Raw genomic sequence first — 17,416 nt, 5'->3', positions numbered from 1 at the left:
CAGTTAAGACTTAAGAGAGAGAGAGAGAGAGAGAGAGAGAGGACATAGGAGGGTAGAATAATGATTTCATATTTTACTATGAGATGATGCTGAAGCTGATGCATGTGGTGGATCCATGATTGCTTTGTAAAATTTATTTATTGATTATTAATTTGGGATCCTTCTCTCAGTCTCCCTCAACACACGAAGAAGAATCTCTTATCCTCTCTTATATCCCCTTTTTTTCTGAGCCCTATTCATGACTTCAATTCGATCCAATTCAATTCCGTTCCTTCTTTTCACTCTCAAATCTCAATTCGTCTTTTCACTTTCCACCTTGATCTGACCAGACATGTACTAATAATACACATATAATTAATTTCCCCTTCTGAATTCAAAAACCTATTTAACCTGATTCTTCATTCTTCTTGCGTTGATCGGTGACTGGATCATTGTCTGATCCTAAAGCTTCACACTTCAGACTTCGAGTTCGAGGTGCGTTTTGCTTTTAAATTTAATTAATAATCATTCAACATGCTTATAAAGGGGTTATGCAAGTTTTAGATCATGATGGCAAATAGGTTTGTGAATTTTTTGGTGAAGGTTGTGAGAATATATATATTATAAAGGCAGAATTGGTTCTTTGAATCTGAAGGGACCGGTTGTGATCCCCACTATTTGTGCCAAAGTAGCAGGGCTCTGCAGTGTTCCTTTAATTGGACCAATGAAGGCTAAGTGTATTCGAACTGAATTTTGGGGACTCAGGTGTAGCAGAGATAAGGCCACTGTTCTTTCTTTTCCATATAAATATGCGAAAGTGCAAGAGCAAGACTGTGCATTGCAGTTTCAACTCACCTTCAAATGGGAGCGGAAGTACGGCTGAGAATTTTGATGAAAATGATGAAGATTATGTTAACTCTAGCGTGGTTGAAACTGGTATGTTCAGCTTAGCTGATTCAATATATGATGATGCGTTGTATGGTCAAACATTGTTTCTTGTTTTGCTTTTGTGAAATAGATTAGTTCTGTGAATTTTGTGTGTAGTTGAGGTGAGGAATGGAGCAGATGTTAATATGGATTTTGGATTGGTTTGTTGCAGTTTAAAGAGCTTGCCCAGGCTTATGAGGTTCTGAGTGAAACTGAAAAGTGTGAGATTTATGATCAGTATGGTGAGGATGCTCTCAAAGAAGGAATGGGTGGCGGCCACGACCCATTTGATATCTTCCAGTCTTTCTTTGGTGGGAGTCCTTTTGGAGGCAGTATGTTATAATCAGATGTTTATACAGTTTTGGGAAATTTTTATTGGTTGTGTTAATTTTGTATTTTGATTGGGTTTTGAGAGATTTGTTGATGGCTTCTTTGAACAGGTGGTATTAGCAGAGGGAGGAGGTAGAAAAGGGGAGACGATGTGGTTCATCCCCTCAAGGTCTCGCTTGGAGACCTATACCTCGGAACATCTAAGAAGCTCTCGCTCTCTCACAATGTACTTTGCTCAAAGTGCAATGGGTAAGTATAATCATATCAAAATTTCAAGTTATTGGTACTCTATTATGATGTGATTGATTGTATGTACACTGGTTTCTTACGTTTGTGTGGTTGTTTGTGTTATTGAACTTTGCAGCAAAGAGTACAAGTCTGGAAATTCTACAAAGTGTGCTGGTTGCCAAGGAACTGGTATGAAGGTTTCCATCAGGCACCTTGGTCCCTCTATTGTTCAGCAAATGCAGCATCCTTGCAGTGAATGTAAGGGTACTGGCGAAACCATCAGTGACAGGGACCGTTGCCCACAGTGCAAAGGAAAGAAGGTTGTGCAAGAGAAGAAGGTTCTTGAGGTCCATGTGGATTAATAGGATTAAACAATCTCATTAGTTCCAGCAACAATTTCAGCAACTTTTCAACAAAGTAGTAAATTTCTACACAAGAATTTCAGCAATTTTTCAATAAAGTAGTAAATTTTAAAGCAATTTATTAGTATGACTCAGATTATCTACCTAATACCTGACTCAACACAAATAAACAAAGAACTAAAATAAAATAAAAAACAGTAAGAGATACTTAATAATGAGTCTAAGTATATGTAATGAAAACTTTGTTAAGATGATTCAACAAACTTGGAAAAGCTAACTGAATTCAATTCATCTTCACGTTCAAGTTACATGCTTATCTTTGTTATTTGGAACTATGTTGCAGGAACAACAAAAACAAATGCGAAAGCAAAAGAAAATCTGTTACATAGGAGAAATCATCATCAACCTAAGCATGAAATGCAGAAAGATAGACACTACAGGAATTAAATACATATGAATGAACAAAAGGAAAAATGAAGTAAAATACATTCACCTTAGGTGACTGAGCAGAAAATATAGAGCCAAAAACCACTGTTTCAGAATCACTTCAACCCTTTAACTTAATTTAAGAGCCTTCTTCTCAATGATTAAGAAGACATGATTACTGTGCAGAGGAGTAAGCTCAGTATTCGTGAAAAGATTATACGAAATCAGAATTATAAAGTGGCTCAGGGTGAAGGATGCGCAGAGTATGTTAACAAGACGGGAGAAAGTGATTGCTAAAATATTGGGTGATTTTTTGAAATCCTAACAACTTCATCTCAATCAGATTTTCGCCGTTTCCTTAACTACCTTATTTGATTTCAAATTTAAAATTTTAATTTATAGGATTTGAGTAACCCATTTCTACTTCTAATAAATTTAACCTTTTATATAATTAATTTATCCTTTTAATTAATTATTTGTATCTGAACAAATGCCTTCTGTTAAAAAAGTGACTGTAAATCCGGCCAATGATGGCAAATTCGATTTTTGTTTTCTTATCTTCAAAATAAATTTGATTATTAGTTATATTTTAAAGGTGTTTGGTCATCTATATAAAAACATATTTCATCCCATATAATTTTAAACTAAAAAATCTCCACTCTTCTTCTTTTCAAATGTTAGGAGCCAACACCAGTCTTCTATAAGTTTCATCAATTTCCAATTACACATTCATCCAGATACCACCAGTTTCAGTGTTAGATACTAATCTCTTCCCCAATTTTTAAACTCAAATTTTCGATGTTCTTAATTTTTCAAGCAAGTAAAAATCTCAGTAATAGATTTATCTTAATATAAAATTATAACTTTGATTTTAAGCTGATTTTTGAAGTATTATCAAAATTTATAGTCATCAATTACACATACCATAATCATCATCATATGATTTATCTTTGTACATAGCTTCTAGCATTATTAAAATTAAAGCCACCAATTAAGCTTTCATATAAATAAAGGCAAATGTTTTCAGAAGAAAAGGAGAACACAATTGTTTTCAAATAACCATAAAAGGCTAGTGGCAAAAGACAGCAACATAAACATTAACACTATACAAAAATTTTTTTACTAAAAGCAGATCAAGGTGCCATATAAACAAGAAGAAATACTTAAAAAAATAAATGGAAAAGCAACTTGAAGAACTAAAAAAGATTCAATAAGTGATCTTACTTTCAAGCATGGCTATCCCGCGCTGAACATCTTCTTTTTGCCTTGAATGAACAAGAGCCCATGACAACCTCATTATGCTTTCATTCTTCCTCTCCTCATTGTCCCCGTTGCTAGCCTCCGCGACTTATCGCTCGCATCCCTCCAAAACAATCAATACAGTTTTAGACTGAAAGTAATTAAAAGCAAATAGCAGCACAGAGACCACATTCGCTGCATGCCGGTACATTACATCAAACAAATATAACCTCCTCAAATTAACAAACAAGGAACACTGAAAACAAACAAGAATAAAAATTAAATCTAAAAATAAAAAAGCATGAATATTGAGTTAAATAAACAAACAAAAATCAGTTAAAAAAAGCATGCATATTCAGTTAAATAACTAGAGAAAAATACCTGGAAGCTCGACCAAATGTCAACGTTGATGGAGGGGAGACAGAGCCACCGAGTGACCAAGGCAAGTAGCAGTAAAGGAGCACCTTCAGACCGAGAAACGAACAGAGCTTGCGACAGCTTGGGTGTGCGAGGGAGGCTTCGCGGTGACTACAATGGCTGCTTAATGGAAGGGAAGGAGGGTTGCGACGGAGGGAAATGGAGCGACCTGGGAAAGAACGGCGGCGGCACGCGGATATGGCTGGCCGCAGGTGAAGGGTGAGGCGCTTGCGGAGATTTGTCGGAGACCTTCGCGTGAGGGTGGCGGTCTGAACTTTAGAAGCTGGATCTCTTCATTTCTCTTGGAGTGGGTTCTAATTAGGGTTAAATGTGGGCTGAAACGGAGGATTTTGTGATGTTGCTTAAAAAAGCCGGCCAGGTCACGGTTCGGTTCGCCCGAACCGGATCTTGACCGGTTCATCGGTTTAATTTTAATTTTTAAAATATCCAATTTTTGCTTAATCAACCGACAACACTTAAGAAAACAATAAAAAAGAAAATAAGTCTGTTTGATTATGCCGAAAGTAATTTTCGGTTAATTAGCTAATGTTTATAAATATATTATACTAAAAATTTTAATGATGGTTCCAATATATATTTTTTTGATTAATCATGTTCTATATAAGGAAAAACAATAAATTGGTTTTGTGTACCTTTTATGCTGTTGATCTCTTTTTTTCTATTTTTAAGTATGTTGTACGTGAAATATGTTATTTAAGATAAACTATTCCTTAATTATTGGTTTAGAGTATAATCATCTTATATTATTTTTTATGATAAAAATTTTTTGAAATGTTTGGATGAAGAGAATAATTTTTTGGACGTAATTTTTTGTTTACTAACTCTTTTACTTTTATTTGATACACATTTCAGACTATTTTTTTTTGGCATCTTTGACCCATAAACATAAGGTGCGTAATGAGTTATGTGTATTTGTTGTACTATTTGGAGTATCTTGGATTTATTAGTTCCCTTATTGGTTTGTCATAATAATATTCTCAACGTGTGTCTTGATTATTTAATTTTAAGAAATGGTCATTTATTAATGAATATCGTTATTATTTGACATATTGAATTAATATCTAGCTTTTTCATTTTCTAATTATAAATATTAATCCTAGTTTATAAAAATGGTAAGACTTAATTAAAATAGTTTGACTCATTTTTTTATGGCTTTGATGTGTTCCTCCGCTGAGTACTAATTAGTCGTCACTCTACTGATAATTTGTAATTTATACCAGAAAAAATTTTTGGTGGGTTACATCATTTTAAAGATTTTTTTATTATACATATTATTAAAGAATTTGTTATTATAGAAGTTACTTCATATTTTTAATCTCTTTTCATGTTCTCTTTAATCAGTCAAATACCATATACAGGAACGTTGTCAGAAAGTTTAATATGTAGGGCCAAAATTTAGATAAATTTTTTAATTCCATAAAAATTGTTAGCATATAGTTATTAGAGTTGGTTTTTGAAAAGATTTATCAATATATATTCACAATTTTATTTTTAATATGATAATTACATAAAAGAAATATAACAATATCAAGAGTACATTATAAAATTATAAAAAACCAATAATTTATAGCGGATTTCTTTTAAAAATTATCACATATCTTATTATTCAAAAATTAATTCTTTCAAAAATTTTAAAAAATTTGAAAATAAATTATAAATTAATAATTATTTGAAAGACACAGTACCCTTATAGAATACAAGATATACGATATCTTTAATTTTATAAAGACTAATTTGAAAGGTACAAAGACTTGAGGGAAAGATATTAAATTAGTTAAGTAAAAAATATTAGTGAATTAAATTATTAAGGTAGTAAAATTACATATAAAACTATTAAATTATGTAATGTTTTTTTATTCTTAAAATACATATGTCATATATAAGTATAGTTTCTTAAAATTTGAGGGGGGCCGATGCCACTACTCGCCCCCCTCTAAGAAAGCTAGAAAAAAATAGCTCTAGAATATACAAAAAAATTAAAACTAATGCTAAAATTTTTTATTAACATACCTAAAATAAAACATAAAAATAAACCTTGAATACAAATAAGAGTACAGAAATTTTGAATCCCCTCCTATAAAAAGGTATATAGGAGGAGTGTTTTACGTACAAAAATTGTCGTACGGTACTCCATGAATGAACTTATATGAATGACTATTATTATATGTAAAAATGAATCTTGTTATTTTTTGCAAAAAAGTAATTGGCGTAAATTTTATCGTCGTATTATAACTGTAATTATGAGGCATATTTTTTGTTCTATATTAGTTTTATATTCTACCTTTACTGCACATTTTAGTATAAATTTTAATGTTCGTAGTTGCACACGTATTTTACCATACATGTTATGTTTTTAGAATGGTATTTCTTATATCATGTGGAATGAATACAGCAAGATACTTAACATTATTTTAGTGATGAAAAAGTTGTATCACATTAATTATTAAACCATATATTTGGTGTATAATAGATATGGACAAAACCTAGATTCTTAAGCCACGAGATAGCATAGAATATAGACGAGGACTTAATAAGTTCCTAGACTTTGCATTTGCGAATGCATCGTCGGATAACATGATAAAGTGTTCATGCCCTCAATGTGGGTTTCAATTTATGCAAATAAGAGAGGATGCGTATGACCACCTGTTGATAAAGCCCTTTCCCGCTGGCTATACTTTGTGGTTGCGTCATGGTGAGAAACTAGCTGAGGAGAGCTCTACTTGCACACCGATAGTTGAGAAACCTACACCCGAGGTGAATCCATATCTTCAAATAGTGCACGAGGCATTTAACTTCACAATGCCTCCTGAAAATGAGGAGACCACAACAGCGGATCCTGTAGAAGACGATGATATAGAGTTGCCGTACTTGTACGATGGTCGAAGTTGCGAGGCACAGGATTTTGCCAATCTTCTTGCGGATGGAGCGGAAAAATTATATCCCGGCTGCTCGAAATACTCAAAATTGTCTTTCCTAGTGAAGCTTCATCACATTAAGTGTATGTGTGGTGTGAGTGACAAGGCTATGTCGATGATTTTGGACTTATTGCGGGATGCATTTGAGCAAGCCAAATTTCCGTCCACTTTGTATGAAGCCAAGAAAACTATCCGAAAGTTAGGGATTGAGTACAAAAAGGTAGATGCATGCCCAAATGATTGCATGTTGTATCGGGGTGAGGATGAGGACGCAACCAAATGCAAGCAGTGTAGGACTTCACGATGGAAGCAGAAGACGCGAAAGGGTTCCGTTATAAAACTCAAAATACCTGTCAGGAAAAATGGAAAGCCTCTCCCAGCGAAGACTCTCTGTTACTTTCCTCTTATACCACGACTGCAACGGTTATTCATGTGTAGCAAAATTTCATCTGACATGTTATGGCATAAGGAGGCAAATAATAACGATGGGTACTTGAGGCATCCAAGGGACGCTGAAGCATGGAAAGACTTTGATGCAAAGTATCCTTTTTTTTTTCTAACGATGCTCGCAGTGTTCGCTTAGCTTTAGCAAGTGACGGTTTTAATCCTTTCAGAAATATGAGTACCACTTATTCCATTTGGCCTGTAATTCTTATTCCGTACAATCTTCCTCCCTGGCTATGCATGAAATAGGCATCTTTTATACTATCTATGATTATTCCCGGTCCTAAGATACCGGGTAACGACATCGATGTTTATTTGGAGCCCCTGGTGGATGAGTTGAAGCAACTCTGGGATGGCGTTGAAACTTATGATGCTAATAAGGGGACCACTTTCAAGATGCGTGCGGCGCTAATGTGGACTATTAGCGATTTTTCAGGGTTGGGAAATTTATCTGGGTGGAACACGTATAGTGGGTTAGCTTGTCTCACGTGTAATGTGGACGCTAAGGCTCAGTGACTAACATTCAGTCGAAAATGGTGTTACACAGGCCATCGCCGCTTCTTGAATCAGGGCCATAAATATAGAGTAGACCGGATTAGATTTGACGGACAAGTTGAAAGCAGAGATCCACCGAAGAAATATTCTGGAGCAGATGTCTTAAGGTAGCAGTGTAACATGCAAGTGTCGTTTGGGAAGAACTCAACTTTGACAGCCAAAAGAAGACGCATTGGTGAAGATGTAGATCAAGATGACTCGTATTGAAAAAAGAGAAGTGTGTTCTTTGAACTCCCGTACTGGAAGGATCACATGTTGCGTCATAACCTTGACGTGATGCATATAGAGAAGAACATTTGTGACAATGTGGTCTTCACTATCTTAAACGATAGCGTCAAATCAAAAGATAATCTTAAGGCTCGCAAAGATTTACAAAGTATGGGCATAAGGTCTGAATTGTGGCCGGACGAAGGTGGTAAATATTCTTCAGCAATCTTCACAATGTCGAATCCACAGAAGGATGTATTCCTGAAGACTCTACAGAATGTGGTCTTTCTAGATGGTTACTCGAGCAATATTGCTCGTTGTGTTGACATCCGGCAGCGCAAGTTGTATGAGTTGAAGAGTCACGACTGCCACATTCTTATGGAACAATTACTTCCAATTTTGGTGAAAAATGCATTGCCAAGTCTGGTATCGAATGTGATTGCGAATCTGTCCTCATTTTTTTGAGAACTCTGTGAAAAAGCTGTAAATCCTATGCAGCTTGGTGCCCTTCAGAATCATGTTGTGCAAACTCTGTGTCAGATGGAAATGATTTTTCCTCCATCCTTCTTCACTGTCATGGTTCACCTTACGGTGCACCTCGTTGATGAAATAAAACTTGGTGGTCCGGTACATTATCGGTGGATGTTTCCAATAGAAAGGTTAGCTTGCTACTAAACGCATTCAAGACATTTTTTTTTCAAATTCGTTACGTATATACTAAGCGTTATGTCGTATTTATGTAAAAGGTACTTAGGACGATTGAAGCAATACGTACGTAACAGGGCACAAGCAGAAGGCTCAATTGTGGAGGGCTATTTATCCGAGGAGATTTTGACATTCTGCTCCAGATATTTGGATAATATTGAGACTAGAATTAATCGACCAGCGCGAGTTGACGATCGACCTGTTGATGTTACAAACAATACAGGATGTAATATGTTCCCAGAAATTGGAAAAGCTTCAGGGGCTATATCACATTTTGTACTGACCCCAATGGAAAGAGATCAGGCACATCGTCATGTGCTAGTCAATTGCGAGGCCGTCGCTCCGTTTATTGAGTACGTATGCACATGTAATCATTAAGCACAATTATAACCAATTTCAAACACTCAGTCATCGGACTAATTTCTTGTTATGTCGTAAAGTACATTTAGGGCAGAAATCAAGCAAAAATTACGGGATCAAACAAGGTCGTAATCTAAGATAGACCGTGTTGTGCATGCAGAATTTCCTCGCCGGTTCAAGCGTGAAGTTCATAGAAATTTAACCTGACCGACTTATTTGTGCCCTAGAATTATAAATTATAAATTCCAATTTTTTATACGAACAAACTCTAATTTATGGTGCTAGGTTCCAATGGACAGTACTGTACATTCGAAAGAAATGAAGTTGCTGGCATGTGGTCCCATGCTTCAGGCAAGATGTTTTGGGGCATATAATGTCAATGGGTACAAGTTTAGAACTATCACAAAGGAAGACGGGCTGAAAATACAAAATAGTGGAGTTTATGTCTCATCTAATACAAGAAGTTATGCCAGCATGCGTGACAACAGAGTGGCTATTGGTAGTGTTCCATATTATGGAAAAATTGTGGACATAATCGAACTGAACTACAGCTGCCATTTCATAGTGGTTTTGTTCAAATGTATTTAGGTTGATACAACTACGAGCAGAGGAATCAAACAAGACCATCTGGGCCTTACCAGCGTTAATTTTGCTCGTCCAATTCACACCGGTGATCGAGAAGAGGATGAACCATACATATTGGCATCAGAAGCTCATCTCGTGTACTATGTACGTGATGAAGTAGATCCAGAATGGAGTGTAGTGGTTCATGTAAAACCACGAGACTTGTATGTCATGGGAGGAGAGAATGAAGATGTTAAAGCTACTTTTTCTCCTCAGCCCAGGTTGAACCTGTCAGCAGCAGGTGACATCAGTGATTTACAGTTGACAAGGGATGATGATATAGAAGACCTAGTAGCAGATGTTTCTGATAACATCAATTATGTGGCATAGTGAAAATATGGCAAAACATGTACATCATTTTTAGAGTATATGTGTGTGTTTGATAAGTTTATCAGTGTTCATGATGTACGCAGTTTGCTGGTTACATTACTATCTGTGTTTTCGTATTTGAATTAAGATTTCATTTTAAGTTGATTTTCATGAATACCACCAGTTCCTCATTTTTTCCAACGATTTTTGCTTTTAAAAGTTAGTTTTCAAGGCTTTGTTGTTCTCATCATCATTGTTATTGTTCTTAACCTCCAATAAAGAATATTATGATATCGAGTAAATTATCTTGAATTACGATATTGTTATCATTGACAAATATATTTAATATAAAATGGTGTTGTAACAGGAGTAATGAAAACGGAGGATTTCTCATCATGTTGCAGGCACAACATTTGCTAACAAAATGGCTATGGCCTCTCCATTCTTTTCATTGGAACATGCAATTACGGTTGCCAGAGACATATGGTACCGTAAGTTGAATGTTAGGTCTTGGTTGGAGACTTTATCAGGACGATCTTGTTCTAATGAATACTTGAAAACGGCGAACGAAGCTACTATACAGGTCTGTTCATTAGCCGTACCCTTAAACACTTGAGTTAAACATTATTTGATTAATAAGTATTTTACTTTGATATATGCGTACAACATTTAACCAATGATAGTTGTTACGTTCATGCTAAAATTTGTAGGAACTTTATGAATGGGGATTAAGGTACGAGAAGAAATTTGGCTATGTTTTTGTGACATTTGTAGCTGGAAGGACATCTGAAGACATACTTGCTGAATTAAAGATTAGAAATAAATTTCTAGCATAGAAAGTGAATTACAGAGACACAATATGCTTTACAAAAAAGACCATCAACTATACATTTTATTATGGTTCAGATGCGCTTTAATAACTCGCATGGTGTTGAGTTGGAGATTGCTTCAACAGAGGAATTGAAGTATATAGAACGTGCTATTAGAGAGCTTCTTTCCAAGAAATCTGTCCAAACTACCGATGAAGGAGATGGTAATAGTTAATTTTGTATTTGTTAATTTTGAATGTCCTCTTTCCATAATTCCACAATTTTTTTCCTTAATAACTAGGTAATGACCTGGAAGTTATCATTATCTTTTAAGTAGATTTAGATGTTGTTGGTTGCATGTTCATATATTCAGTGTCAGCTGAATATTCAGGCGAAATAGTTGCTGACACTCTAGATGGAGCAGACACTGATTCAGAAGATGATTTAGATGATATTTCCTCCGGTGGATATGACATCTCCAGGGATGTTGAGCTCAATAAGGTTCCAGAAGACAATGAAACTTTAAACACCCAACATAGAGAAGATGCCGTACGTGCTGCAAAAAGGGGTTTCAATCTGAACAAGTTGTCATGGTTTGGAGATGACTTATCAGATCCGTTATCACGTCACTGCAGCGGATTTCTGACAGAGTATTTCTGACCAGGTCAATACGATGTTGATGAGAAATTTTGACTCAAAACTTGTTTGTCTACTTTAGTAATTCTGATTTTTATGCTCCATTGAACTTTGTTTTGAGTTTATGAATTCGGACGTTCACTTGATTTTTATGTTACCATTTATGGTTGAATACTTACTCAAAATGGTTGATAGTACAAGAGAAAACCTGATTCGTAAATTTATTTTGTTATTCATTTATAAATTTTTTTTAATTAATGAATTATTTTTTATGTAACACAAAAATGAAAATTTATTTAATGCATTAAATTGCAGTATTTGAAACATATTTTTTCAGTAAAAAAAATAGCGAGGACTAGAATAGTTTTAAGACGGCAATAATGTTTATATAAAAAAAATTCAAGTTAAAAATAATATTGCAGCTGTTAGAAAAAAACCGCTGCAAAACAAGTATCAATGTATTCAACAACGGTATATGTTGCAGCGGTTACAGAAAAACCACTGCAAAATGAGATTATTTGGTAGCGTCCTCTAAAACCGCTGCAAAATGGGTACATTTCACAGCGTTTACCGAAAAACCACTGCAAAATGAGATCATTTGGTAGCGTCCCCTGAAACCGCCACAAGAACCGCTGACAGATTCTATTTAGCAGCGGTTGATGGTGCCAAATGATTTGTTATTTGCTTTAAATTTTATGAATAGAATGTCTTATTTTTACTAAGTAATATGTCTTTATCATTTTTTTTTGTTTTTGATGTAGTTGGCACCCACCTAAGCCTGGCTTGAAGCGTATTTCTCAAGTTTTTAAGGGAAACTACAACAAGTCTTGGCTGAGTTTTGATGAGGCAGATGATGATACTCGAAAAATATGGTGGACAGAGTAGAGGGTAAATTTTATCTACCTTATTTTACGTACTTTACAATGTTATGTATCATAGTATGTTATATAATAACAAGATGTTATTTCTTTTTTAAAATAGAAATGCTTTGACATTTTTGACACAAAAGAGGATGATATCTATCAAGCTTGGAGGTTTAGAGCTGCCAAGCGCTTACAAGGTATGCTCCATGTCATTCGCAAAAAAGGTGCCCGTCCATATTAGATCCCACCACAAGTTCTTGGAGAATTGATGAGACGTTGGGACACTGATGCCTATAGACAATTATAGGCGAGAAATATAGCTGCCAAGGAAATCGATTCGAGGTACCTCTCTTCACACTGCAGGAGGCACCACCTTTCCAGAAGTGAGGTTACGCTTGGTAAATTGCTTATAGAAATCTTTTTCTTACTTTATACTATCAGTTGCCATTATAATTCCTCTAAATGGACATATTATCACTTTTTATGATTGTTTATCATATATAAATAGTGTCGTTGCCAAAATCCAAATAGATAGATATTTCCAAAGTATATACAAATAATAGCAAGTATAAAAAAATCTGGTTCTTAATGGTTTTCGCATGCAATAAGGTCATGACTTCCAATGTAGTGAAATTTCCTAGTACTCTACCTTGCTATTGCTTTGTACCTGCAGCATTTTTAGTACTTGGAACTCCTAAATTTATCAATAATCAGATCAAAGGAGATAAATACTAATAATCCAAGTAGTGCTTACAATAATAAGATGAATTCAGTGTGTATTACAATAATCCAAGTAGTGCTTATGCATTAAGAATTAAACAAGTAGTTAGTAATTAGTGAAATTAATTGATTTAATTCGTTACCTGCAAAACTTTTGTCAAAGCTGCCAGTCATCTTAAAAAGTTGATCAAAATAAGGCTTGCAATATAGAACTCCCTCAAATGAACAATAATTAGTCAGCTGCAACAAGGATGAATTACATAAATTAATGAGGACAATGAGTACATGCCGGAGCTTCGAACTGTGTGGCCTTTGATTGTGTAGCCTTTTAAGGATTGATTGAAGTACTTGTTGATTGAGTAAGGTCTAATGGTATTGAGCTCAATGATGAAGCTATAGTTTACCTACCCTCTGAGCACTTCCATCTGTGTGTATTGTACATGTTTTTGTTGTTAAGCTTATTATTGAACATGTTAACCTACCTATAAAAATTGTTTTAACACTTGCTGAATAAGAGAATTATGGTTTATTATTCCAATTGATTAAAAAGGTTCACATATAATTGGATGACTTTGTTATGTGTGGTGATGTCAAAACTGAGATGGAAACCATGTACGTATTATGTAATCATAAATGGTGAATTATTATACCTATGCACATATGTAGTATTTAAAGTGAAAAGTCAAACAAGAAATTAAAAAAAGGAAAAGCCAACTTCTTAATTAACCATCAATAATTGATATATTTTTATTATGTTGCCTTGCAATTTCTTTCAACCTGTGATGTATTGAGTGAGTATAAAGTCAAACAATTTGTGGAGATGATTGAACTTGGGACGTTTATGTACACTCATATTTGTTGATAATTTGATTACATTATGTAGAATCATTCACTTGGAAGACCATCATGTATGGATGAGTTTTTTTAGCACACTCATACTCGCAAAGAGGATAGGACTCAATGGGTTGATGAACACTCTCGAAAGACAAAGGTAACTTACCTTCATTGTAATGTTGGACTTATTTTTTTCACATATCCCCTTAGCTTTTACATTATTGATACTTATAGTAGTTTATCAATCATTTCTCCTCATTGTAGGATATATTTCAAGAGCGTATGTTTCAAGCTGAGCAAGAGCGGTAGGCTGCTATAGAGGCTGGTGTAACTGATCTACCACCTATCTCTGAGGAAAGCATATGGATTGAGACAGTGGGTGAAAAACGAAAAGGTAGGGTATATGGCATGGGTGAGGTAAGGGATTTTTCCATGGTACGACCTCGAGTTGATGGGCCAACCACGACCACCAGCACTGATGTTTTGGATCTTAGAGAACGAGTCACAATACTCAATAGGAAAGTTGAACAACATGCCGCTAAATATAGAGAGCTTGAAGACTTCTACCAGAGAGAAAAAAGAGAGTGGCAACAAACTGTTGAATCCTTCCGTGAGGATCTCAACACCAGCAACTCACAGATGGATCAGTTTAGTCATCAATTGAGCAGCTTGACTGAGTATGTGAGGGCCATGTGTTCTAGTAGTTTTGGATCACGTGTTCCCCCACCTCCTCCTTTTACTTTTTCAAGCTCTCAAAAAAGCACAGCTCCAGTCCCAGGTAGAAAACTCCCACCTATTCTGCAGCGACCAGGACAATCACAGAGTTCTCAAAGGGAGGATGATTCTGACGATCTTGATGACTCAGATGATTATTTAGATGAGTATGAGTAGGTTATTTAATTACTTTACTTTGAATATTTTGTATTATTAGTGGATTGCAATTTAAACGAATATAAGTCTAGGTTTAGTTATTTATCTTGTCTTGAGTCTTTATTTTAGAGGATTATTTATTATTTTGATAAGTTTGTAAACTCATTATCTAATATTTAGTATAAATTTTATTTTTATATTTAAAAGTTTATTTGTCTTGTTATCTAATATTCTGTATAAATTTATTTCTATATTTAACAGTTTATTTGTATTAATTGTTTACTATTTTTCAAATAGAAAAAATAATTAAAACATATAACTATTAAAATCGACGGTAAAGTTGTCGCTTTTTAAAATTAAAATAGACAAAAAAAAAACAAAATATAGACAAAGAATTTGTCGGTATCTAAATAATTAAATCGACGCTAACTGTGTCGATTTTATTGAATCAAATATCGATGGCAACGTTGTCGATTTTATTAATCATATTATAGATGAAAACATTGTCGATTTTATTGAATCAAATATCGACAGAAATGACGTCGATTTTATATAATAATATTGACGGCAATGTTGTCGATTTTAGTAACAATGTAAAATTCTCAAACTCATATTATAGACAGAAACACTGTTAATTTTATTAGAATTTTAAAAAATCGACAAGATTAATAGCGACCATCTTTGCCGTCTATTTTTCCGTTGAATTTTAATATTATCGACAATTTAGCCGTCAAATTTAACGATATTTCTTATAATGTTAGACGCTAGATTCCTAAATGTTGCCACTTGTTAATTCAATTCCAAATTTTTAAAACTTTCTGCCAAATGGACATTACTTTATATTACAGTAGATTTTAATATGGACACTATAATATAATTCATTTATTCAATTCAATCAAATTATTACAGATGTTCATATAATATTTAAGCTTCATATTGAAAAGTATTATCATTACAAACTAAAGCATTTAATGTATTTGAATGATAAAAAATACGCATAACCTATCATATATGGACACTGATATAAATATGGTACATAATATGATATGAGATATGTAAATAAAAATTTTAAAATTTTATAAGATATTCATACTATAGCAAAATTAGCAAAAACAAGACAATTGGGGGCAGAGATGGTATATGGATCCACCACTATCCATTGCTAGCATAATCCGAAGAGGAGCAACTACATCATCATCTAGGAAGCCATTCACGGCGGTAGCTGCTTGGAGGACTTTATAACTTTTCTCTGATCAATCAAAGACGCTTCAGCTGCGAGACATTAGATTTCAAGCCATGGAAGGGCTACACTGTCAAGAATCATCTCTAACAGGAGAAACTGCAACGTTAAACACATCCTCGTCACCTTCTGCTTAGGAGCGACCTTATGGGAAGCAACGGCGGAGGAGACCTGATCGAACGACGCAATCTCACCCAATGCCACCGACAAATTTGCCAACGATGATGGACATCCAAGCTCGACAGAGGTGGAGAGTAGAGAATCGTAGTAATGTTTGCTGTGATAGGTTAAAGAAGCGGGTTTGGAGTAGGGATGGGTGGGTTGTTGGTTCGGGTAGGGTGTTCGGGCTTAGCCCACGAACAAAAAAAAAGTTAGTATTGGGCTAACTAAAGCCCAACATTTAATAGCAAACTATCTCGTATCTCAAATCCTATAAAGCATCAAGACCAACAACAACAAAAATCCTATGAAATATGGATACTTAGACGGACACAGGACATAATATGACACGACACGGGACACGCGGACACATGAATTTTAATTTTTTATAAGACACGGGGATACGATATATATATATATAATATTTTAGATAAATTACAATAATATTTTAATATTTTTTTAATTACATAAAATATTTAAAATATTTTTTATTTTAATAAATAATAATATATATTATTTCTAAATTTATTTAAAAAATATATGTTAAGAATAAGGTTGGACACGCTAATACGTAATGGTATTTAAGTGTGTTTAAATGTGTCCAAAAAATTTTTTTTTATTTTTTATTAAGATACGATTGGACACAGTAGACACGCATATTGGACGAATGTCAATAAGGCAGCATTTGTTTATAAAGACAAGACACTGAGATAAGAGACACAGAGACACAAAATCGTGTTTGACAGATGAGACATGGACAGAGACATTGTGTCCAAAGATACTAAATTAGTGTATTTTGTGTCCATCCTGACAGGAAAGACACAGAAATACTAATAAGGGATACGACTTATTTTTTTCTTTCATTATTCTTATTAATTTTTAATAATTATATTTTTTATTATTATATTTTTCATAATTATTTTTTTATTTTCATAATTTGTTCTAATTTATCATCAAATAGAATATAATAACACAAAATTTTGTGTCTTTGTCTTTTGTATCTTATTCTTAATATCTTGTCTTGTTCGGTTCTCAAAAACAAACACAGCCTAAATATCGTGTCTAAAATATCTCCAAGACATAAATACGACAACTTAGCAAAATATCCGCGCATAACTAATTGTTATTCGAATCTAATTTTATTGATTTAATGCATACTAATAATCTAAATAAAATGAATTAAAAGATGAAAGAGAAACTTTTACACAACAAATTAAAGATGTGAGAGAAAATGAAC

The 17,416-nt window shown here is 34.1% G+C and overlaps 3 protein-coding genes and 2 long non-coding RNA genes across 5 annotated transcripts; all 5 read left to right on the top strand.

Moving 5' to 3' along the window:
• On the top strand, positions 182-777 carry LOC110263075. The gene is made up of 2 exons (XR_002348078.1): positions 182-474; positions 583-777. It is a non-coding gene; the product is annotated as an uncharacterized LOC110263075 (long non-coding RNA).
• LOC107613316 (dnaJ protein homolog ANJ1-like) lies at positions 789-1,826 on the top strand. The gene is made up of 5 exons (XM_021111804.1): positions 789-915; positions 1,024-1,028; positions 1,079-1,206; positions 1,322-1,519; positions 1,601-1,826. Exons 1-5 carry the CDS (start codon positions 789-791, stop codon positions 1,824-1,826), a joined length of 684 nt encoding a protein of 227 aa, XP_020967463.1.
• Positions 6,504-7,427, top strand: LOC107613326. The gene has a single exon (XM_016315278.1). It carries the CDS (start codon positions 6,504-6,506, stop codon positions 7,425-7,427), a length of 924 nt encoding a protein of 307 aa, XP_016170764.1.
• On the top strand, positions 7,556-10,069 carry LOC107613333. Its single transcript, XM_016315292.1, has 7 exons — positions 7,556-7,778; positions 7,836-7,950; positions 8,062-8,476; positions 8,549-8,709; positions 8,797-9,112; positions 9,401-9,619; positions 9,704-10,069. The coding sequence occupies exons 1-7, from the start codon at positions 7,556-7,558 to the stop codon at positions 10,067-10,069; spliced, it is 1,815 nt and encodes a 604-aa protein (XP_016170778.1).
• Positions 12,577-14,457, top strand: LOC110263077. The gene is made up of 3 exons (XR_002348079.1): positions 12,577-12,754; positions 13,960-14,067; positions 14,175-14,457. It is a non-coding gene; the product is annotated as an uncharacterized LOC110263077 (long non-coding RNA).

This window comes from Arachis ipaensis, chromosome B01 (assembly GCF_000816755.2).
Source record: "Arachis ipaensis cultivar K30076 chromosome B01, Araip1.1, whole genome shotgun sequence".
Classification (NCBI taxonomy): Eukaryota; Viridiplantae; Streptophyta; class Magnoliopsida; order Fabales; family Fabaceae; genus Arachis; species Arachis ipaensis.
The sequence above is the reverse complement of the archived record's forward strand: the minus strand, read 5'-3'. Positions and strand labels throughout refer to the sequence as shown.

Excerpts from the sequence above, each read along its gene's own strand:
- LOC107613316 (XM_021111804.1), top strand. The coding sequence starts at position 789 with ATGCGAAAGTGCAAGAGCAAGACTGTGCATTGCAGTTTCAACTCACCT. Across the intron at positions 1,207-1,321 it reads GACCCATTTGATATCTTCCA|ATTTGTTGATGGCTTCTTTG; the intron begins GTCTTTCTTTGG and ends GGGTTTTGAGAG. Across the intron at positions 1,520-1,600 it reads ATCAAAATTTCAAGTTATTG|CAAAGAGTACAAGTCTGGAA; the intron begins GTACTCTATTAT and ends TGAACTTTGCAG.
- LOC107613326 (XM_016315278.1), top strand. The coding sequence starts at position 6,504 with ATGATAAAGTGTTCATGCCCTCAATGTGGGTTTCAATTTATGCAAATA.
- LOC107613333 (XM_016315292.1), top strand. The coding sequence starts at position 7,556 with ATGATTATTCCCGGTCCTAAGATACCGGGTAACGACATCGATGTTTAT. Across the intron at positions 7,779-7,835 it reads TGGGTTAGCTTGTCTCACGT|GCCATCGCCGCTTCTTGAAT; the intron begins GTAATGTGGACG and ends GGTGTTACACAG. Across the intron at positions 9,113-9,400 it reads TCGCTCCGTTTATTGAGTAC|GTTCCAATGGACAGTACTGT; the intron begins GTATGCACATGT and ends TTATGGTGCTAG.